Consider the following 24,264-nt stretch of genomic DNA (forward strand, 5'->3'; position numbering starts at 1 on the left):
TTAAATGTTCATACTCCACGCCTCTCTCCCTTCCCCCTGTGGAATCTAGCCCTGCAGGGCAGGATATCCATCCAGCGCCCAGGCCGGCTGACTGTGAAGCTACAACCTATCCAATGCACATGAGCTGCTGTGCTGGTACTGATCACAGAGAGTGGAACTTTCCTCAGCTGGGCCAGGTATGAGGAGCCTTTCCTTAGGATACCAGTCTAGCAAGGGCGGTTAGGTCCTGAACCAATGCTTTCTGCTGCTGGCCCCTGGATGTGCCAGCCCGGGCCTCCCTGGCAGGAACCTGGTGCAGACCAGTGAAAGACACTGCCCATGACTGTCCCTCAGCAACCTTCTTGGAGCTACAAGCAATCCAGAGTTTGTGGCTGCCTCTGCTGAGCCCAGGTCTACATGGAAATAACAAGCTGCACACCTCAGCTGGCTTTTACCCACGCTGGGTCTGGGGCAAGTTCCACTTAAAAGGCCAAGTTTCTCTGAGTCCCACCTCCTGTAACCTCTGTTTGCTGGCTCCTTGTTGGGCTCAGACTGAAAAAAACCTCTGCTAGAGTCAAGCGCCTGTAGCAATTCAGGGATTAGGAAGGGTGGTGGGTGTGTCTCTGCCCCTCAGTCCCAGATGTCAGTCTTTCCAGACTTTTTTCACAGACCTCAGTAGGGTATGGCTCCAGGAGTCTGGTGGTGTGGCCTCTGAGACCCAAAGGTATAATCTGCCCCCTCTTGTGACAGTTTCTACTGAGCCTCCCGTGAGGCGGAAGCACCAGTCCTAGAGTTGGGAGTGTGTGGGAGGACGCTCTGGTCTCAACACCAGAAAACTGAGCAACTGACACACCCCCTGTTTCCTGGCCTTTCAGAATGACCAGTTGCCATGATGGGCAGAAGAGACACCCAAGGGCAGAGCAGCTACTTTTCCCCAGGCTGATGCCATTCAGAGGGGACTGCTCCACCCAAAAAAGATGGAGACTGCAGCATTGGAGAATGACTCAGCACAGGGGTTCTGGTGGCTGTCCCCCACAGTGTCTCTCCCTGGGCCTCCAACTTTACACTCTCCTCACGCAACTCTAGTCCTCTCAGGTCTCCCTCCACCAGAGACCTGAGTAAGTGGCTGTGAATGAGGTTTTCTGCGTGGGCCCTTTAAGATGGAGTCTGCGTCTCAGAAAGCTCAGTCTCTTTATCACAGACAGAAACCCAGCTCCTTTCACCACCAAATGCTGTCTGGGTGCCTCTTCTAGGCTCTGGGGCTCTAGGCTGGGACTCCGGGCCTGGGGCTAAGCACCTACCTATACCTCTCATGGTGCCCCTCCCCATGGTGACAGTCCCTTCGGACCTTCAGCCACCCCTCGGTCCTGGGAGCGGGACAGCCCTTTCTGCATCTCTGCCCTTCTACCAGTCTCAGTGTGGCTTCTTCTGTGATCTTTGGTTATAGAGGCCTCTTCCTTTAGTCCAAAGTTGATTTTACAAGATGATTGTTCTTATATTAATTTGTAATCCAATTTGGTCCTGCGAGGTGGTAGTTGGAACAACCACCTACTCCTTTACCCTCTTGAACCCCCCTGGATGGGAGTTTTGACAATGATGAGGAGTTGTATGAATTTTATGAATAAAACTTGAGTTCAATAAGTCTATGTAATACTTTTTTTTTTCAAATTTAGGGCCCCAAAATTAAGGTGCATCTTACACATGGGGAAATATGGTAGGTGCCTGTAGTTTCTGAAAATGTTCTAGATATTCCTTTTATTGGTCTAGTGAATCTTGTTGTTCCTTTCCCCATGTGAAATCTATTGCTTTCCTAGTCACTTTATATATCAGTTCTGCTAGTACTGGTAAGTATGAAATATGATTTCTCCAGTATGCAAATAATTCTATTTGTTGTGCTTCCTTTTTGTTAGTTGAGGCTTTTATGCTAAATATTTTATTTACTACTTTTTCTGGTTTTTGTTTGTTTTTTGTTTTTTGTTTTTCCGAAGTTAGAAGCAGGGAGGCAGTCAGACTCCCACATGTTCCTGACTGGGATCCACCTGGCATGCCCACTAGGGGGCAATGCTCTGCCCATCTGAGGCACTGCTCCACTATGACCGGAGCCATCCTCAGCACCTTAGATAGAGGCCATGGAGCCGTCCTCAGCGCCCAGGCCAACTTTGCTCCAATGGAGCCTTGGCTACAGGAGGGGAAGAGAGAGAGAGAAAGAAAGGAGAGGGGGAAGGGGTGGAGAGGCAGATGGGTGCTTCTCTTATGTGCCTTGACCAGGAATCAAACCTGGAACTCACCGGGCCAAAACTCAACCACTGAGCCAACTGGCCAGGGCCCCTTTTCCGGTATTTTTCTACCATCTGAGCTTCATTGAATTCCTACAAATTTTACTTCTGTCCCAGGGGGTTGTATTTTCTCTGGATTTATTGTTCATCCTGCTTTTTAAAATCGTTCTACTAGTTTGTTTAGGTCTTCTTGAAGGTTTTCTTTGTCTTCATTACACATGATAATATAACTAATGTATGTGATAATTTTGGATTGGTAGTCTTTTGGATTTATGCTAGAAGTTAACAGGTTATGTGCAGTGGCGATTGAATTTTTATACCCCTGTGGCAGCCTTTTAAATTGATATTGTTTTCCTTTCCAGGTAAAAGTTGTTATTGGTCTAGAGTCCTCATGAATGGGTATTGTGAAAAACATCCAAGAGATCGATTGCTGCCATAAATTTTGGGTTATCTTTTTGTAAAATATTGATTACTTCTTGTGCATCAGGTAAAGTTTTGTCTATGCTTGGGGAGTTTTCACTGATATTTCTATAATCTGTGGTGATTCTATAAGTTCTATTTGGCTTTCTTACTGGCCATACTGGGCTATTATACATGTGTGATCTGCCTACTTCAGTTATATCTTCATCAATTAATTTGTTTATAGCCTCTGTAACTTTGGTGTCCTCCCTTTAATGGGTATTGTGGCATAAATGATGCTTTTAAGGGTTCTGTTAGTGTTATGGGCTTTATCTGTAATTGTGCCAAGTTTTTTTTAATTTATGCAAGCCAGGTGTATGTATTTTTAATTCTATTAAATGTGGTAGTACGTCCATTCCTCTGATATTTTGGAAATTTGGGTTTAATTAGAAAGTTGTTACTTCTTTAGTCAGTCCTTTATAATATATAACTCCATTTCTGGCTGATGCTATTAGTGAGTCCCCTTTTATTCCTTCTACTCATTTCTTTGTTGGATTTATATATTCCCTTTAGTAATGAGACCTGGGAACCTGTATCTAATAAAAATTGTGTCTGAAATTTCCTTCCACTATCTGGAAATTTTACCTCTAACAGGGAGTCTGTTATCTCCCTGTCTCTTAGCAATAATTTTGGCTAATTTTTTGGAATTCCCCCCTCACTGTTCCATCGGGGGGAGTTACTTCTGTCTGGCAGTTTCTACCCTTCTCATTATAGAATGATTTGTTCTATTTTCTTCCAGTCTTATTTTTGTCCCTGACTCTGGTTTTCTTCTTGCTTTTTATTAGATTTAAATGGGTTATTATTGTGTTGCTTTTGTCTGTTAAATGGGTTATTCCTTTTCCAATACGGGGCTTGATTTTTTAGATAGTTGGGGTTTCCCTGTTTAATAGGACCACTGTATGAAGATTTAAAATGGTCATTTCCAGTATTCATTCTTCTATATTTGAATCTATTTGTAGTTCTTTTCCCTAGGTTTGGCATAGATGTGTAGTATGTAGATTAATTTTTTCTATTTAGGCCCTCATGTATTGTATTCTTTATCTAATGTGCTCTGCTGTGGATACCCCTTGTAACAAGTTTTGTAATGTTATTTTATAATTCTCTGGGGCTCCAGGTATGAGTGCTGTGATCATCCCTGATGTATTTTTATTTTCCCATGGATTTCCTAAACCATCCTCATATATACTTAATCAATGTACTAGCTTTCTTAACTGTATTTTTAACTCTCCTGTTTCTGTCCATCTAGCTGTTATTGCTCCTGATGTTAAGTCTATGGTGGGATATGCTGTTCTCCATGCTTCTCTAATCCAATTCCATAGTGATGTGATGTTATTCTATCTTTATTCCTATCAATTAATAACCCTAGCTGGTATTTAATTTTTAGATTTTCAATTGCATCTATTACTGCTTTTAATTCATCTGTAGATAGGAGTATCTACAGATGTGTGTATTCCCATTCATAAATTTTGATTAACCAATCTACATCTGTATTATTTCCTTGAGTTAGTGTCTTTCTGAGTTCTGCTAGTTCTGTCCTGTTATATGGGCTAAATTCAATAGTTTCTTCATTATTAGAATCTTCCTGTTCTATAGATTTTTTTTCTCACCACTACTGGTTTTACTTTTTGCAATACTTCCCTGCTAGTTCCTTGCCCTTGTGTCTGCATCAATTTGTTCAATGGTTTGGAGGAGAATTCCGTAATTTCTTCTCCTTCTGCCTTTTCTGTGATGGGGTTTACATTTTTTGGGTTTTTAGGTTGCATGAGATATTTTCTGCAACCAAGACCTTAAACCTTTTCCTTAGGGAGTCCTCGGTAGTCCTCCAAGGACTTTACGAAGTAAAATTTCTACTCTATCTCCCAAGTAGGTAAAATATTTTGGGTTAGTAATGGATATTTAAAACTAGTTTCTACATTCTACTTCCTCTAACACTCTCTTAGGCCTTTAGTTACCTTTAGCTTTAAGCAATATAATATTTTCATGAATTTGCTCCAGAGTTTATTTTGTAGATCCTCTTTTCACAGACTATTCTCTTTTATTCCATTTGGAGGTGTTAGTGTGGTTTTCTCATGCTCCTTGGTACCTGGCAGGTCAGCATAATACCCCAACTAGGCCTGACCCTAAGATGGAAAAGAAAATAATTTTCCAGCTTTCTGTGGACTGCCTTATCCCATATGGAGTCACAGTCCTTTTCACTGTCACCTTCCAGCCTTATTTTATTTTATTCTTTTTTGTGATAAAGACAGAGACAGGAAAACAGAGAGAGGCAGATAGGGACAGACAGGAAAGGACAGAGATGAGAAGCATCAGTTCTTCATTGCAGCACCTTAGTTCATTGATTGCTTTCTAATATGTGCTTTCATTGGAGGACTACAGCAGAGTGAGTGACCCCTTTCTCAAGCCAGCAACCTCAGGCTTCAAGCCAGTGACCATGGGGTCATGTGTATGATCCTACGCTCAAGCCAGTGAGCCCATGCTCAAGCCGGCGACCTTGGGGTTTTGAACTTGGGTCTTCTGCATCCCAGTCTGACACACTATCCACTGCACCACTGCCTGATCAGGCCTTCTAGCTTTTGATGCTAGACTTGCTTAATTTATATGTCCTTATGGGACTTCCGACTCTGCCAATTATCCCAGGTTTTGCCAGCTATGTGTCCCCAGTACTGGCTATCCTTGTGCAGTGGGACATACTATGCAGTTTGTAACATAGTTCAGTTTGTGTCCTCAAGACTACTCTTGACATTATTCAGAGAGTTCTTTTTGGGCTAGCTCAGTTTTGCTTCTGGAAGAAAGACATGCACCAACAACAAGTTGCAACAGCAGTTCAAAGCACAGACAATGTTTATTCACTCACAGTTACATGTGGAGATGCTGCCTAGGTACTCACTTAAGAAGGGGCTCTATTGGTGATGCTCCTCTCGGCGGAGTCTGGTTCAGGATCTGGTCCAACGTGGAGACATGCCCACTCTGCATTGGAGTCAAGACAACTGACTGCGGTTCAGGGGCCCCGTGCTTATGAACCTTTACATGCAGCACTTCTCGCCATATGGTTATCACAAATCAGAGAAACATCTGCCTATTGCCAACGTTCACTCTTTTTATTTTTTTCTGACAGAGACAGAGTGAGAGTCAGAGACAAGGACAGACAGACAGGAAGGGAGAGAGATGAGAAGCATCAATTCTTTGTTGCGGCACCTTAGTTGTTCATTGATTGCTTTCTCATATGTACCTTGACGAGGGGCGGGGACTCCTTCTGAGCCAGTGACCCCTTGCTCAAGCCAGTGACCTTTAGACTCAAGCCAGTGACCATGGGGTCATGTCTGTGATCCATGCTCAAGGCAGTGACCCCACGCTCAAGCTGGCGAGCCCGCGCTGAAGCCAGCGATCTTGGAGTTTCAAACCTGGGTCCTCTGCATCCCAGTCTGATGCTCCATCCACTGTGCCACTGCCTAGCCAGGCTAGGTTCACTCTTACCACTTCTTTGCACTCCTTGCTTGGCTGTTTGCTGGCACGTAAATTTCTTTAGTTTCACCTTGTATTCATTTCAACTGTTTACAAGTTTTCCTATTAATATTTCCACAACTTATTTTCCTATGTTTATTATAACAACTACCCACACCAAACTGCTTTTAGTTAGAACTTTTTTTTTTAAATTTCAGACCATCTTGTGTGGTTACTTTAGGTCTCTGAGTCTGCAAGGCAACAATGTAGGGCAGGGGTCTCAAACTCGTGGCCCGCGGGCCGCATGCGGCCCGCCGAACAATTTTGTGCAGCCCACAGACTAATCCACGAAGTTCAAAATATTTTGGATAAAATTAAGTAAGCTAGGAGCCTACTTGTATTTTTCATTTCTCTAGCATCCTAGCTAGATATTAGCTTAGTTAATAGCAGTTGTGATGCGAACTACAGTTTCTGGTCGTTTTGTGACACTGAGTAAACTGCATGTACGATTGTGCTTGTTGTACTGATTTTTTTTTGTTTTCAACTGCAGTGAGAAAAGTGTTGCGTAACAGTTGCCTTTTGTAGACCTAGTGCGGCCGCCGAACGGCTGTGATCTTGCTCTGCGGCCCACATGCTGAGTTGAGTTTGAGACCCCTGATGTAGGGCATTTGTGAGCTTGTCAGGTTCAGCACGACTCCTTTTTCTTCCACAAAAGAAATGTAAATGGACCAAGTTGAAAAGTTTCTTCTTACTCAGATTTTGCAGTTTTTCTTTCTTTTTTTTTTTTTTTTTACAGAGACAGAGAGAGAGTCAGAGATGAGTAACATCAATCATTAGTTTTTCGTTGCAACGCTTAGTTGTTCATTGATTGCTTTCTCATATGTGGGCCTTCAGCAGACTGAGTAACCGCTTGCTTGAGCCAGCGACCTTGGGTCCAAGCTGGTGAGCTTTTTGCTCAAGCCAGATGAGCCTGTGCTCAAGCTGGCGACCTCGGGGTCTCGATCCTGGGTCCTCCACATCCCAGTCCAACGCTCTATCCACTGCACCACTGCCTGGTCAGGCGCAGTTTTTCTTGAATAGACATTTTAAAGATTTTTTAAAACTTTTTGGTTAGTTTCCAGAGTTGTGAAAATTTTAATTTTGAATTTTTAGCAGCATTTTTATTGCTTTTATGGAGGATGTTAGAGATGGAATTAAGCAAGACTTGTGGAGACAAAATACCTCGGCAAGGCAACCTTAATAACTTCTGCGGAAGGGCGTGCTGCCGCTATTGAAAGCCAGCCAGCAAGCATGCGGGCAGAGAGCCAATTCTGTTTTTAGCCCTAACGCAGGCCCTAGGCTGCTGGGTCTTGCTCCGTTGGCTGGAGTGTTGACAGCACAATCTTAGTTTTTCTGGATTGGCTAGTTTAAATGGCGGCACCAACGTGGAAGGGAGAGATGGGGATATCATTAACTAGGTAAGGGGGTTGAGGAATGGTCGGAAACAACTGGATGACCGGACGAAGGGGGTTGGGGGATTTGTAGACAAGTTAATTATTTCTCATTCTACTCTCTGGTCAGAGGGATGCCAATGAAGGGGGTTGGGAATTAGTTGAAGAAAAGAACATGAGTTAAACATTTCCTTCAGAGAAGTAGATTTATAGAGACTCTCACACTATCGTTTCAGTTTTATTCTCACTTTCCTGTAACTTTCTTTAGCTGTTTGTGCACCTTAGGGAAGTTTCCTTATTCTTCTTTGCATTGTGATTATATGAATATTTGTCTTCCACTAGCACATGTTAAGTTGAAAAGGTCCTCTCTGACAACAAATCATTAACTGCTTGCTGTCTGCCTTTCTCTGGACAAATGCTTAATTGCCTGGAACAATGGTTTTACATGTATTAATCCTTAAGCCCATCAGTTAAGACTTAAAACTGAAGCATTAAGCACTAAGTCTATTGACTACAACTAAAGCTAAAAATGTAAACTCAAGAGTTCCCTTATCAAAGTCATTTATGGGCTGGGCAAACATCCCAGTATTTCTTAGACAAATTGGGACTTTTGATTCTGGTATGGTCACATGAGGCAAAATGTTTCTGCAATGCAAGGTGATTCTACTTCCTTTCTGTCCAGTGTTGTCTCTGTGGCAGGCAGCCTTCTGTAAATAATTACTGGGAGACAGCATTAGTTCAACCTTGCTGTTTGTCTTTGTTTAGGGATGATTATCTTAGAATATGGATGAATTAGTCCATTCAACTAGTATATAATATTTACTTGTTATGTACCAGGTATTGTGCTGGTGGTATAGATAAGAGAAGTAGAGTCTTTGTCTCCCTGGAGCTTCCAGTTTAGGGGAGAGACAGGCAAAAATAAAACAGCAAAAAAAACCCATAACATTAAGTACAAATTGTGGTAAGTATTATGAAGGAAATAAAGTGGTGCTGATATAGCAGATATGAACATTTAGTATACTCACACTGACGACCCTTCCTTGCCATGCCTTTGTAGTTTGGCAGATATATTGGTCCTTGTATAAGATGGTCCTCAGTGTGTGTTCATTTTCTTGGTCTTCCTAGGTGTTTTCCTAGGAGATAGGCATCTACTATTTTAGTTGTACATGCTCTGCATGTACTTGTATGACATGTAGAACCCATTGCTTAAGTCTTGCCGCCTCTTAGCAGCAGCATCTCATTGCTGCAGTGGTCTTTCTCTTCTTGTTCTCCTAGACACAGCTAGGGAAGACCTGGGTCACATATGAGTATTGGGAAACTGTTTATATTTTAGAGGGATTAATAAAGAAAATACATAAAATCACAGAGAAATGAGTGGCCATTGGAGTCTCTTGAGAGTATTGGCTTGGCATAGAGATAGGAAAGAATACACTGTTGACTGCTGGTTTTATCTAGCTGTGTCCCCGAGTGGAAGCCAAAAGTGGTGGGTGGCAAATCAGAGGACAGAAAACTTGAATTTTAAGTTTTAAGAGGATCTCTCAAAAATCAGTATCAAACTTGTCTTCCATTTCTAGCACCTGACATCTAGTGGAACCTTAGTGAAAATGGGGCAGAGGCTAGGAAAAAACACTGTGGTGAGTGTTCATGTGTATCTAGGTCACTAGGGCACAAGGTGACCTCACTAACTGAGCTCTTACTTTTGTCTTTGGCCAGTATATGTCCAGCATGACGCTGTTCAACTCTACCTCACAGTCTGGAACCTAATTAGGGACCAAATCACTGACGTGGACTTGGTAAGATTCTAGAACTAGAGAATGTAGAAGTTTAAAATGCTGTTCATTTAATTTATTCAGCAGTTGTTAATATACTATGTAGAGAGGATTAAAAGCGAAAATTTTTATTTTTATACAAAATGCTTGTCATAATTCCATAATATTATTAATGTTGTTATTCTGCACCTTTCTGAGTGGAGCAAAGAACATTAGTAGGTGCCATTTCTGGGCTTCGGTCTGGTGGCTCCAACTTCTAGAAATTGTCCTGAGCTGGTCTATGGATGGCCCTGTGCCCTTCTTACCTCTCCTTTCCTGTTTTGTATTGTAGGTGGAGAGGCTGAAAGCCCTGTATACAATTCAGATGGAGGAATCCTTGATTTGCCTTGAATGTACTGTGGAGAGTAATAGGAATAGTAGCATGCTGACCCTCCCACTTTCTCTTTTCGATATGGACTCAAAGCCCCTAAGAACACTGGTGAGGGATTTCTTTGGTGACTTTTCTGTGCCCACACAACCCAGGCTGCAAATGACCCTTGCTTCTTTAGTTCCTTTGGCTTTTAAAGAAATGATTTCTGTTTCCTTGGCATGGCTCTGGCTAAGTTCTCCTTGGCTGAATAAAATAAGTAAAAATTTCCTCCTACTTCCACTTTCAAATGCCCCCTCCTGTTTCGTTTTGTTTTGTTTTTTTCTCTAATCAGTAAGTACTGTTTAAGATCCTGCCCTGTGCACAACTCTGGGCCAGACATTAAGGGGGACGTGGAGATGACCAGAAAAGCTTAAACCCCCTTCTGCAGGACAGGGGCTGTACTCTGGATGGGAAACACCAATCCTGCTTTTCTGCTTGCTCTCCTGGGACAGGAGGATGCCCTTCACTGCTTCTTCCAGCCCAGGGAGCTATCGGGCAAGAGCAAGTGTTTCTGTGGAATCTGTGGGAAGAAGACCTGTCGGAAGCAGGTACTCACTCATCACAGCCAGTTTCTTCCCCAGCCTGGAGCTGCGTCTAGAGAGCTTTCTGAGAGACTTCACGGAGCCCCCAGGGCACCTCATGGTAGTTGAGGGAGGGATTCCTGATTTGACCCAGGGATCCTGGGGCTCCTCAGATCACACCCCTGAGAGAAGGACAGAGTCTTTTAAAGGTGAGAGGAGGTCTGGGAACAGTAGCACAGTTTTCTCCTCAAGGCTAGACTAGGTACCTAGAGGACCCAGGTTGCTCAGGCCTTCTGTGGGAGAGCTCAAGAGACAGCCAGTGCCCCCTCCCCTTACACAGTTTGCTGTGGTATTTCTCTGAATCCACTGTTTCAACTGCCTTAGCACTTCATCTCCAGTGCTTTTGCTTTTGTAGGTCTTGAAGCTGACACATTTGCCTCAGACCTTGACAATCCACCTCATGCGGTTCTCCATCAGGAATTCACGGGCAGAAAAAATCTGCCACTCACTATATTTCCCCCCGACTCTGGATTTAAATCCGGTTCTTCTGACTGGGAAAGACCTCTGTGATACTGAGTATCAGGTAAGGTGTTCCTCCCGTCTACCCTCATCTCCTCAGACAGTGACCTTTTGATTTTGCTCCCTCTCCCTAAGCTACTTGAAGTCACCCACTTATCAGAAATGGCATTTTTGGATGTCTCATCTGTGTCATTATCTCATCTCAGAAATGATGCCCTCTGCTGGCCATGCTCGGTATACACTAAAGGAGGAAAACTCGCCAGCCAGTGGATGTCATTCACAGAAACATATTTTTTTAAAATCAGTATTTTGAGCCTGACGAGACGGTGGCACAGTGGATAGAGTGTTGGACTGGGATAAGGAGGACCCAGGTTCAAGACCCCAAAGTCGCCAGCTTGAGCGTGGGCTCATCTGGTTTGACAAGGCTCACCAGCTTGGACCCATGGTCACTAGCTCGAGCAAGGGGTTACTCGGTCTGCTGTAGCCCTATGGTCAGGGCGCATATGAGAAAGCAATCAATGAACACCTAAGATGTCACAACGAAAAACTAATGATTGATGCTTCTCATCTCTCTCCGTTCCTGTCTGTCTGTCCTTATCTATCCCTCTCTCTGACTCTCTCTCTCTGTCTCTGTAAAAAATAAATAAATAAATAAATCAGTATTTGATGGAAACCTGTGTGTTCTTGAACAACAACAATGAAATGTTATCACCATGCCACCACCACTACCATTTCCTCTTTGTAGCTGCTTTTGTTCTAAGATCAAAAAGACTGTATTTTTAAATATTGGGTCTGTACTTATATGCTTCATAGCACAGAGGGAAGGAACCCATAATGCAGAACCTTCTTTTTAACTAACGTGTAATACGTACATGTAGATAAGTAAGCATAACACCTTGGATTCTAAATATAACACCAACCAAGCTTTCTTCTTTAAACAGCTTATGCCCACTTTGAAGATAATAAGGGCCCTGGCTGTTTGGCTCAGTGGTAGAGTGTCAGCCAGGTATATAAATGTCCCAGGTTTTATTTCTAGTCAGAGCACACAGGAGAAGCACCATCTGCTTCTCCAACCCTTTCTCTACCCCTTCTTTCTCTCTCTTCCCTTCCTGCAGCCATGGCTCAATTGATTTGAGTGTATCATCCCCAGGTGCTGAGGATGGCTCCATGGAGCCTCTGCCTCAGGTGCTAAAAATAGCTAGGTTTCTAGCATGGCCCCATATGGACAGAACCTTAGCCCCAGATGGGGCTTGCCGGGTAGATCCCATTCTGGGTACATGCGGGAGTCTGTCCCTCTATCTCTCCTCCTCTCACATGGAAAAGAAGAAAAAATAAAGAAAGAAAAGATGAAGATAATAAGGAAGTAGCCAGTACATTGGGCCAAATTTAATCAAAGTAAAGTTGAATTCAGTTTTCCTGAGCTAATAACTTATTGGGAGATTCTGAGAAATAAAAAGAGACATAAAAAATCCTTTTCTCCACATGTTTGAAATTCTACATTTAGTACAGTCTACATTTAGATATATATGTGTGTAACTATTTTTTATAGGAGTATTATTTTTCAAATTTTATTTATTAATTTTAGAGAGAGGAGAGAGAAATAGAAAAGGGTAGAGGAGTGGGAAGCATCAACTCATAGTAGTTGCTTCTTGTATGTGTCTTGACCAGGCAAATCCAGGGTTTCGAACCAATGACCTTAGGTTGATGCTTTATCCACTGCATCACCACAGGTCAGGCTACACATAACTATTTTTGAACTGTTTTGTTCTATTGGTCTGTTTACTATTCATGCTCTAGTATTTTAAATATTGAGGTCTGATAATATGTTAGAATACCGCCTATTATAATATAGGCTTTAAAACCAATTTAGGGCAAATACCCTTCATAAGATTCTCCTTTTTGTTCCTAGTTTTCTTTATTTCTACTTCTACATACCTGATAAGGTATATTAGATTTCTTTCTACTTAAAAGTGACTTTGGGCCCTGGCCAGTTGGCTGAGTGGTAGAGCATCGACCTGGCGTGCAGGAGTCCCAGGTTCGATTCCCGGCCAGGGCACACAGGAGAAGTGCCCATCTGCTTCTCCACCCCTCCCCCTCTCCTCTCTGTCTCTCTCTTCCCCTCCCACAGCCAAGGCTCCATTTGAGCAAAGATGGCCTGGGCGCTGAGGATGGCTCTATGGTCTCTGCCTCAGGCGCTAGAATGGCTCTGGTTGCAACAGAGCAACGCCCCAGATGGGCAGAGCATCGCCCCCTGGTGGGCATGCCGGGTGGATCCAGGTCGGGCACATGCGGGAGTCTGTCTGACCCCCTCCCCATTTCCAACTTCAGAAAAATACAAAAAAAAAAAAAGTGACTTTGTCCCTGTCTCACTATCACTAAAAAAAAAAAAAAAAAAAAAAAAAAAATTTTTATGAAAAATTTTGAATATATACTGAATATATACTGAAGTAGTGAGGAATTATGCAATGAATCCCCACATCTATCCAGCAAGTTAAACAGCTACCATAACTCACATCCAGTCTTGCTTCATCTAACCCCATCTCTTCTTTCCTTGATCGTCCTGGATTATTCTGATGAAATCTAAACGCCATCCCATTTCATTAGTATTTCATCATGCCCCTCTAAAGAATAAGCACTCTTTTTATAAATATAACAAGTTCTATGTCGTAATTCCTTAATGCCAGCTAGTGTCCAGTCAATATTCAGATCCCCTAACTGTCCCATCATTTGTTTGGTTTGAATCTAGGTCTGCATTTGCATTTGCTTAAATTGGTTTCTTCTTTCCCTCCTTTTCTTTCTTCATGTAGGTTATATTTCTTTATGTTTTCGCTCTCTTTCTTTTTCCTTGAAATTCATTTGTTTGAAGGGTTTTTTATAGATATCCAAAATTGGCTGGTTGGTATTATCTAACATGTTCTTCTATCCCTTTTATTTCTTGTACCCTAGTTAGTTAGATCTAGAGATTGCTTTATATTTTTAAAATCCAACATAAAGTCTCCAAATGAAAACAGAGAAGAACCTGAGCCCTCCCTTTTGGATGAGTTAACTTCACTTGCTCACCTGTCCTGCTGACCTCACCCCGTCTTGCTTCACTGACCCTGTTTCTAAATCTCGTTATTTGGCTGTGTGGGAAAATGGACCACTCCTGACTAACAGGGAGATCCTCTTTATAACCAGTCACACTCTGTCTCTCCTGCCGTGGTTACCTTTGCACAGGGAGTTATTTCTTATCTTGAATTTCTAATATTTGAGCAAATAGAATGACTTACTGCCAAACCTAATACTTCTTGGTCTTACCCTTTACTTGATCTTTTGGTGCCTGTCTATCCTGTTGATTCTTCTCCAAAACTGATCTACTCTAGGTTTCTCTTTGGCTGGATCCTTTCCCATTCATACTATCACTGGTATTTAGCTTCAATTCCATTCCATCCTTCTCCTCATTTTTCATATGTCATCTTATTTATTCTCATAGTTTCAATGACTACCTCAAACTGCAGACTATATCTCCTGACCAGGTCTCTCTCTTGACCTCCAAATCAGTGTACTTATCTCCTAGTGAATGTTGTCACACAGTCCCTGGATTTATTCTTTCATTCCCAGACAGCTCTGTTCCATATTTAACTTTCTGGTACCAACATCTTAATCTTTACAGAAATCTGGGGATGGCCTTTATAATGCCTTCAGCTTACTCCCCACCTCTGCATCCAATCAGTGACAGTGTACCTTTAATTTTACACAAATCTGTTTTCCCATCTCTACCTTCACTCTCCCTTAGGATAGTGAAGGGGTTAAGGGCTTGAGCTTCAAAGCTAGACTTTGAGGCCTGAGTTCAAATCCTGCCTTTTCTATTTATAAATTCTGAACTTTGGGTAAATTACTTTACCTCCCTGAGCTCAGATTATGCCTCTATAAAGTAGGATTTGTACTAGAAGCACTCAGCTTAAAGGAAACAATGCATTTAAAGACTTGGCTAGGACATCTTTGGAGATAACGTCAGAGTAATGGCGGAGTAGGAAGCGATACCGATAAATCTCCCCCAAACCTCAACAAGATCTTCAACCAGAAACAGAAAAACCTGTCCTTGGAGCCTCCAGATGTTTCGCAATACACCCAAAGGTATGAACGAGCGAAAAATTGGCTAAATATATAACCAAACCCCGAAGAAAATAGGGAGTAAGAAATGCTAAAGGGGGTTCTCCAATCAGATACAAAGAACAAAAAAAAATAAAGCCACAAGTAAAAGCTCCAAGAAGAACACAATAAAACCAAATTTAAACTGTGACAACAACAAAAAGAAAGGGGGGAGAGGATGGAGATTAACAGTAGCAAAGGACGATGGAGTGCAAAAGTACTCACAAAATAGTGCGCTACAATGAACAGGGTAGGAATCCTTTTCATTACCTAAAGGTAACCACCATTGAAAAAACCACCACAGAAGCACATGAGATAAAAAAGATAGCAACAGTGGAAAGATGTATGGAATACAACCAAATAAAAACAAAAGATAAAAAAACGAAAGAGAAGGATCAAACAAGACACAAAACTAACAGAAAGCAATCTATAAAATGGCAATAGGGAACTCACAAGTGTCAATAATTACACTAAATGTAAACGGATTAAACTCACCAATAAAAAGACACAGAGTAGCAGAATGGATTAAAAAGGAAAATCCAACTGTATGCTGCCTACAGGAAACGCATCTAAGTAACAAGGATAAAAACAAACTCAAAGTGAAAGGCTGGAAAACAATACTCCAAGCAAATAACATCCAAAAAAAAAGCAGGCGTAGCAATACTAATATCTGATAATGCTGACTACAAGACAACAAAAGTACTCAGAGACAAAAATGGCCATTTCATAATGGCTAAGGGGACACTGAATCAAGAAGACATAACAATTCTTAATATATATGCACCAAACCAAGGAGCACCAAAATATATAAGACAGCTACTTATTGACCTTAAAACAAAAACTGACAAAAATACAATCATACTTGGAGACCTCAATACACCGCTGATGGCTCTAGATCGGTCATCCAAACAGAGAATCAACAAAGATATAGTGGCCTTAAACAAAACACTAGAGCACCTGGATATGATAGACATCTACAGGACATTTCATCCCAAAGTGACTGAGTATACATTTTTCTCCAGTGTACATGGATCATTCTCAAGAATTGACCATATGTTGGGCCACAAAAACAACATCAGCAAATTCAGAAAAATCGAAGTTGTACCAAGCATATTTTCTGATCATAAAGCCTTGAAACTAGAATTCAACTGCAAAAAGGAGGAAAAAAATCCCACAAAAATGTGGAAACTAAACAACATACTTTTAAAAAATGAATGGGTCAAAGAAGAAATAAGTGCAGAGATCAAAAGATATATACAGACTAATGAAAATGACAACACGACATATCAGAATCTATGGGATGGAGCAAAAGCAGTGATAAGAGGGAAGTTCATATCACTTCAGGTATATATGAACAAACAAGAGACAGCCCAAGTGAACCACTTAACTTCACACCTTAAGGAACTAGAAAAAGAAGAACAAAAACAACCCAAAACTAGCCGAAGAAAGGAGATAATAAAAATCAGAGCAGAAATAAATGAAATAGAGAACAGTAAAACTATAGAAAAAATTAATAGAACAAGGAGCTGGTTCTTTGAAAAGATCAATAAAATTGACAAACCCTTGGCAAGACTTACCAAGGAAAAAAGAGAAAGAATTCATATAAACAAAATCCAAAATGAAAGAGGAGAAATCACCACAGACACCGTAGATATACAAAGAATTATTGTAGAATACTATGAAAAACTTTATGCCACTAAGTTCAACAATCTAGAAGAAATGGATAAATTCCTAGAACAATACAACCTTCCTAGACTGAGTCAAGAAGAAGCAGAAAGCCTAAACAGACCTATTAGTAGAGAAGAAATAGAAAAAACCATTAAAAACCTCCCCAAAAATAAAAGTCCAGGACCTGACGGCTATACCAGCGAATTTTATCAAACATTCAAAGAAGACTTGGTTCCTATTCTACTGAAAGTCTTCCAAAAAATTGAAGAAGAAGCAATACTTCCAAACACATTTTATGAGACAACATAACCCTCATACCAAAACCAGGCAAGGATGGCACAAAAAAAGAAAACTACAGACCAATATCTCTAATGAATACAGATGCTAAAATACTAAACAAAATACTAGCAAATCGAATACAACAACATATTAAAAAAATAATACATCACGATCAAGTGGGATTCATCCCAGAATCTCAAGGATGGTTCAACATACGTAAAACGGTTAACATAATACACCATATCAACAAAACAAAGAACAAGAACCACATGATATTATCAATAGACGCAGAAAAGGCTTTTGATAAAATACAACACAATTTTATGTTTAAGACTCTCAACAAAATGGGTATAGAAGGAAAATATCTCAACATGATAAAGGCCATATATGATAAACCATCAGCTAACATCATATTAAATGGCACAAAACTGAAGGCTTTCCCCCTTAAATCAGGAACAAGACAGGGTAGTCCACTCTCTCCACTGTTATTTAATGTGGTACTAGAGGTTCTAGCCAGAGCAATCAGACAAGACAAAGAAATAAAAGGCATCCATATCGAAAAAGAAGAAGTAAAGGTATCACTTTTTGCAGATGATATGATCCTATACATCGAAAACCCCAAAGAATCCACAAAAAGACTACTAAAAACAATAAGCCAATACAGTAAGGTCGCAGGATACAAAATTAACATACAGAAGTCAATAGCCTTTCTATATGCCAACAATGAAACAATTGGGAATGAACTCAAAAGAATAATCCCCTTCACAATTGCAACAAAAAAAATAAAATACTTAGGAATAAACATAACAAAGAATGTAAAGGACTTATATAATGAAAACTATAAACCATTGTTAAGGGAAATCGAAAAAGATATAATGAGATGGAAGAATATACCTTGTTCTTGGCTAGGAAGAATAAATATAATCAAGATGGCTATATTACCCAAAGCAATATACAAATTTAATGCAATTCCTATCAAACTTCCAATGACGTTTTTTAAAGAAATAGAGCAAAAAATCATCAGATTTATATGGAACTATAAAAAACCCCGAATAGCCAAAGCAATCCTAAAGAAAAAGAATGAAGCTGGGGGCATTACAATACCTGACATCAAACTCTATTATAGGGCCACGACAATCAAAACAGCATGGTATTGGCAGAAAAATAGACACTCAGACCAATGGAACAGAATAGAAAGTCCAGAAATAAAACCACATATATATAGTCAAATAATTTTTGATAAAGGGGCCAAGAACATACAATGGAGAAAAGAAAGCCTCTTCAATTAATGGTGCTGGGAAAACTGGAAAGCCACATGCAAAAGAATGAAACTGGACTACAGTGTCCCCCTGTACTAAAATTAACTCAAAATGGATCAAAGATCTAAACATAAGACCTGAAACAATTAAGTACATAGAAGAAGACATAGGTACTCAACTCATGGACCTGGGTTTTAAAGAGCATTTTATGAATTTGACTCCACAGGCAAGAGAAGTGAAGGCAAAAATTAATGAATGGGACTACATCAGACTAAGAAGTTTTTGCTCAGCAAGAGAAACTGATAACAAAATAAACAGAAAGCCAACTAAATGGGAAATGATATTTTCAAACAACAGCTCAGATAAGGGCCTAATATCCAAAATATACAAAGAACTCATAAAACTCAACAACAAACAAACAAACAATCCCATAAAAAAATGGGAAGAGGACATGAACAGACACTTCTCCCAGGAGGAAGTACAAATGGCCAACAGATATATGAAAAGATGCTCATCTTCTTTAGCTATTAGAAAATGCAAATCAAAACTGCAATGAGATACCACCTCACACCTGTTAGATTAGCTATTATTAACAGGACAGGTAATAGCAAATGTTGGAGAGGCTGTGGAGAAAAAGGAACCCTCATACACTGTTGGTGGGAATGTAAAGTAGTACAACCATTATGGAAGAAAGTATGGTGGTTCCTCAAAAAACTGAAAATAGAACTACCTTATGACCCAGCAATCCCTCTACTGGGTATATACCCCAAAAACTCAGAAACATTGATACGTAAAGACACATGCAGCCCCATGTTCATTGCAGCATTGTTCACAGTGGCCAGGACATGGAAACAACCAAAAAGCCCGTCAATAGACGACTGGATAAAGAAGATGTGGCACATATACACTATGGAATACTACTCAGCCATAGGAAATGATGACATCGGATCATTTACAGCAAAATGGTGGGATCTTGATAACATGATATGAAGCGAAGTAAGTAAATCAGAAAAACCAGGAACTGCATTATTCCATACGTAGGTGGGACATAAAAGTGAAACTAAGAGACATTGATAAGAGTGTGGTGGTTACGGGGGGAGGGGGGAAAGGGGGAGGGGGAGGGGCACAAAGAAAACTAGATAGAAGGTGACAGAGGACAATCTGACTTTGGGTGATGGGTATGCAACATAATTGAAAGACAAGATAACCTGGACTTGTTGATCTTTGAATATATGTAACCTGATTTATTGATGTCGCCTGATTAAAAAAATAAAATTATAATTAAAAAAAAGACATCTTTGCTTTAGAAATTCTGAAATTAAAAATAAATAATTCAATAAAAATAAAAATTCTGAAATAAAAAAAAAAGACTTGGCTAAATTCATAATGAATGCTAAACGTTAGCTAGTAATTATTATGTTAGTAACTATTATCATTTTAGTGATCACTTCTGACAGTAGTTATATATTCAGATTATCACCATTTCTTCTTGCAATATGGTGGCCCCTTATGTGTCTTGTTGACTTGTGTCTCACATGAACTCTCAACCCATTTTTTTCAAACGACTTTATTTCAGTGTATTTCTCAAACAGAAATCTGATGACATTCATCTGTTCAAAATTTTGATGGCGCCCCATCACTCATGGGATAAAGTTCTAATTCCTGACCTGGCTTTCAAAGCCTGATCTCTCAGGATTTCCCCGTACCCTCCCTGACTTCCATTGCCTCAACGTGCTCTGCAGTGCTGTGCTGTATAGAACCTTTTGAGGTTTCTAGGTCCACATTCAGTGTACCCCCTTTTCATAGCTTTGTTAGCAACCTTGTTCATTCTGCAGGATCCGTTCATACATGTCTTCTCTGGGGAGCTCTTTCCCCACCTTCTTCCTTAGCCTTCCATTAGCTGGTTGTTTCTTTTCCCTTTGGGAGCAAAAGTTGGGTTTTCTCGAATTTACCTGTAAATGCATTTGATATAAAACATGGCTGTAAATTTTTTGAAGTCAAGGACTGTTTCCTAGTCCTCGTGCAGGAATACACTCAGGAAGGCCTGAGCAGGCAGCTCACTCGCAAGAAAGAGTGCCCCGATTAGTGACAAAATTTAGGTATTTATGGGCTTTACTTCCTGAACTTCCCATTCCTGTTTTTTCTTTCTTTCCAGCTTCTTGTTATCATTTCTTTAACTTCCTTGTAGTGCTGTGTGGTTGATACCACATCAGGGAACTCGAGCCCACCAGTCTGGGTATGGTGAGGTCTGTTCTAGCTTAAATATTTTCCTAGATCCTGCAGACCAGAAATGCATGGAGGCAATTCCCCCCTCCCCCCTCCTTCGCCTGTCCAGGCTCATGCCTAACTAGCTACCTAACCTAACAAAATGTTTCCTTGTTCTGAAGCAGGGTCAGAAAAGGAGGGCTGATGCCGAATCACTTTGTGCCTTGTGCTCTTGCAGCTTGGAGGACAGTATGAACTTTTTGCTGTGATAGCGCACGTGGGGCTGGCTGACTTTGGTCATTACTGCGCCTACATCCGGAATTCTGTGGATGGAAAGTGGTTCTGCTTCAATGACTCCAGTGTGTGTTGGGTGAGAACCATCATCTAGAATTGCCTCTTGCTCTGGATTAACCAGCTCTCATACAGTCTAAGCCCAGGGCTCAATGGGTCCTCAAGGTCAAGCAAGCTACACTGTGGTCCTGCTCTCTTTGTGGGGGGACCTTTTATGAACTTGAAAGCTGTTTTCTGCATGAGGTGCCTATCTGGTTTCTCTCTCTATCAAAGTCCACTTAGCTCAGCATCCAGGTTTTTGGTGTTCTAAGCTCAGTGCCCTGCAGCTTAAAGCTCTGTGAGACACTTACGGAAAGCAAGAAGAGTTAGCAATATGATGTTAAAACTGTGACCTGAACATAACCAAATTTAACCAGAGGAACAGTGTTACTAAAAGAGACTTCATGTGCATTGGCATTTATCACTCGATGCCGTTGGTCTTGGGAGTTTCTAGGGGTAGGTTTGTCTGGAGGAGTGAGGGAGGGCAGATTGTAGCACCCTGTGTTCTCTGGGTACTTCACAGATGTCAGCTGGATGCTTTACTTTATATGTGTATGTACTTCCAGGTATCTTGGGAAGATATCCGGTGTACCTATGGAAATCATAACTACCGCTGGTAAGAGTGACAAAAACCCAGTCAGCTCACAGAGAGTTCTTGTTGCTTTCTGAAACTCCCATGGATTCAGCCTCCACTTGTATTTACATAACTGCTCATCTTTCAATCCTTATCCCACTGCAAAACGATTTTCTCACAGCTTAGACTCCAATGATAACTAGAGTAGAAGTAGCTCCCCAAACAGCATATTATCCATTTTCTCTCCATGGTTTTGCACATGCTGTTCCTGGCCAGTATTTCCCTCTCTCAACTTACCATCAAGGCAAAGTCCCATCCCTGCTTCAGGGCCTCTGCTCACGGCTTCTTCCTACTCTGTAAAGCTTGTGCTGATTCCCAAGGCAGATCTAGGAGGGCTTCTCCTGGGCTTTCACTGTGTTTGGAGCACACCTCTTACAGAAAAGGTCACACTGTTTTGTAATTGTTTGCTTACCTGACTTTCACATTAGACCGTGAGCTCTCTAGGAGTAAGGATCACTTTTTTCCCCTTTCTTTGTCTGGTGCAGTGGCCTATACTTAGTAAATACCAATGACTGTATTTTTAAAAACAGTAACTGCAGAGGGAACACTAGGAAGAAAAAGTGGATGAAATTAAATCAGAGACTTTGTAAGTTTTCCCAGCTGGGTGAGGGGTGACTTTGTACACCAAAGGTGCTATTTGAATAATGTTAGTTACAGAAGTAGGCCAGACCATTTGAAAAATAATGAATTAGGTGAAATTTGTGTTTGAAATCCTCCCCCAATGTTTCTTTTCTCTCTCTCATCAGTACCTCCCATGGATGCTCACTCGCTGTTCCTTTCTGTTTGTTAGTGACCCTCCTGTTATTTAGGCGAGACTTTGGCAAACTCTCTCTATAGAGGGCCAAAGAAGAAATATTTTAGGCTTTGTGGGCTGCAGGTTCTCTGTTGCAACTTTTTAACTCTACTTTTGTGGCCAAAATCAGTGACCAGCCACTGACAATAACATGAATGAGTGAGCATGGCTGTGTCCCAATTTAATTTATTTGTGAAAACAGGGTCGAATTTGACTCGTGGGTTCCTAGTTTGTCAGCCCCTGATTTGGATATTAACTAACCACAGTTTGGTGGCAGTTTTCCCAGACCACACATTTTGTTCTTCTCTGGGATGGTGGATAGATTAACACTTTATCCAACAGCCTAGGAAGTTTGCTGATGTTTATCCTGTTGTGAATTACTAATGTATCAATTAACTATGAATGTTTTATTTCTGCTATGATGTTGCATTTTTTTTTTCCTTTCTAGGCGGGAAACTGCCTATCTTCTGGTTTACATGAAGACTGAGTCCTAATGAATTTACCCTAAATCTTCAGAGACTGACAAAGTATCATTTCCGTTTTCAATTTCTGAATCTGCTCTTTTAAGAGATTTTGCAATGAAGAGGAGCACTGTTTTCAAATTGTATAAGTAAACTTTATTTATAATTAGGGGTGATTATAGAAATATTTAACAGTGACACTGTACCCATCTTGATCAGCCAGAATTGATACTTCTACCAGTGGACCTTGGACATGTCCTGAGTGTTTCCTGCTATGCAAGATAGTAATCCTTTAGTTTGGAGATATGGGAGTTAGATGCTTTCAGGGAGTACAGCCCTGGCCAGCAATGATAGAGGGAAACATTCAGGTGGCAAGGGGCAATAGTAGGAAAGTATTTCAATATTTTACAACTAGTGTGGCTACTGGTATGTATTGGCTGAACAGGATTTGTATATACTTTTTAAAAAAATTTAAACCTATGCTGATTTCATAAAACTCAAATGTTATATCATTGTACTGGCACAGCCTGACCTGTGGTGGCACAGTGGATAAAGCATCGACCTGGAAAGCTGAGGTCGCTGGTTTGAAACCTGCACTTGTCTGGTCAAGGCACTTATGGGAGTTGATGCTTCCTGCTCCCCCCTTTCTTTCTTTCTTTCTCTCTCTCTCTCCTCTCTAAAATGAATAAATTTTTAAAATGTTATATAATTGTTAATTTATATGATACGCACTCCCCAAAAGATTGCATGCTAGGCACAATAATGAATAAAATTCTTTTTTCTCTCAAAAGGTGTTTGCTGTTTAATGAATAGTGATTAAAATACAGAAGATACTGAAGGTTTGTGTTATAGGAATTCAAAGGGAAAGGAAATTCCTTTCTTTTTAGAGCCAGGGGAAGACTTAAGGCTGAAGAAGGGCTGAGGGTGAAGGGCAGTCCATTTCTAGAGAGAAGCACACTCAGTTGCTTTAAACCAAAAAAGCAAGTGGACAGTGATAATGATGGCAGGTAGGTGGGGCTCTGAATGTATAGGGTCTTGTACTAAATTAAGAAGTTTGGATCTAATTTAATGGCTTATTAGAAACTGTTGAAGGGTTTCAAAAAGGAAAGGAATATGTAGTAGTATTTTGGTAAAATAAATCTGCTAGAGGCTAGGTTAGAGACAGGTGTGGTAGGTGAATGGAAAGGTATTTATAGTCACTAGAGTCATTTTGGAGGAAGAATGGATGTGGATAGTAAGAGAAGAAGGTCCATGGAGACTCCTAACCAACCTCGGAAGTGAATAGGGTGGATGATTGTCCCGGTAGAGCCTGAGTTCTACATCAATCAGGTGTCCCTGATTTGACTTCCCCGTGCAGTGGGACACTCCTGCTTATCAGCAGAGCTGGCAGCCTCTTCGAGACTACTCTTGAGGCGGCTATGAGGATGCTACTAATCGGTGCTGACACTAACTGCCATCGGAGGAAAGACATGACTGACACACAAGTTAGTTGCAAGAATCACACAGACAATTTATTACTCATCCCTTTGGCATGCCTCGGTACAATTTAAGGGGGTCGTGTCGGCGTGCTCCTCTCGGCTGTCTTTGGTCAGAGCTCAGGGTGGCGTGGAGGCAGTTCGCGTTTATGTTGGAGTCTGGGCGACTACCACAGCAGGGGGTCCCTTAGCTTTAGTAACTTTTCTGGCTAACACCTTCTAACAG

At 41.0% G+C, this 24,264-nt stretch overlaps 1 protein-coding gene across 1 annotated transcript in view; it reads left to right on the forward strand.

The window, feature by feature from the left end:
- Window positions 1-23,218, forward strand: part of USP18 (ubiquitin specific peptidase 18) — a 71,757-nt gene extending 48,539 nt beyond the window's left edge. The window contains exons 5-11 of the mRNA XM_066234911.1: window positions 9,299-9,378; window positions 9,686-9,832; window positions 10,216-10,311; window positions 10,700-10,867; window positions 20,584-20,715; window positions 21,242-21,291; window positions 22,551-23,218. Coding sequence (XP_066091008.1) covers window positions 9,299-9,378; window positions 9,686-9,832; window positions 10,216-10,311; window positions 10,700-10,867; window positions 20,584-20,715; window positions 21,242-21,291; window positions 22,551-22,596 — 719 coding nt within the window. The 3' untranslated portion in view covers window positions 22,597-23,218. The remainder of the gene's footprint in view (window positions 1-9,298; window positions 9,379-9,685; window positions 9,833-10,215; window positions 10,312-10,699; window positions 10,868-20,583; window positions 20,716-21,241; window positions 21,292-22,550) is intronic.
- Window positions 23,219-24,264: the final 1,046 nt, after the last annotated feature.

Source organism: Saccopteryx bilineata, chromosome 6, assembly GCF_036850765.1.
Source record: "Saccopteryx bilineata isolate mSacBil1 chromosome 6, mSacBil1_pri_phased_curated, whole genome shotgun sequence".
Classification (NCBI taxonomy): Eukaryota; Metazoa; Chordata; class Mammalia; order Chiroptera; family Emballonuridae; genus Saccopteryx; species Saccopteryx bilineata.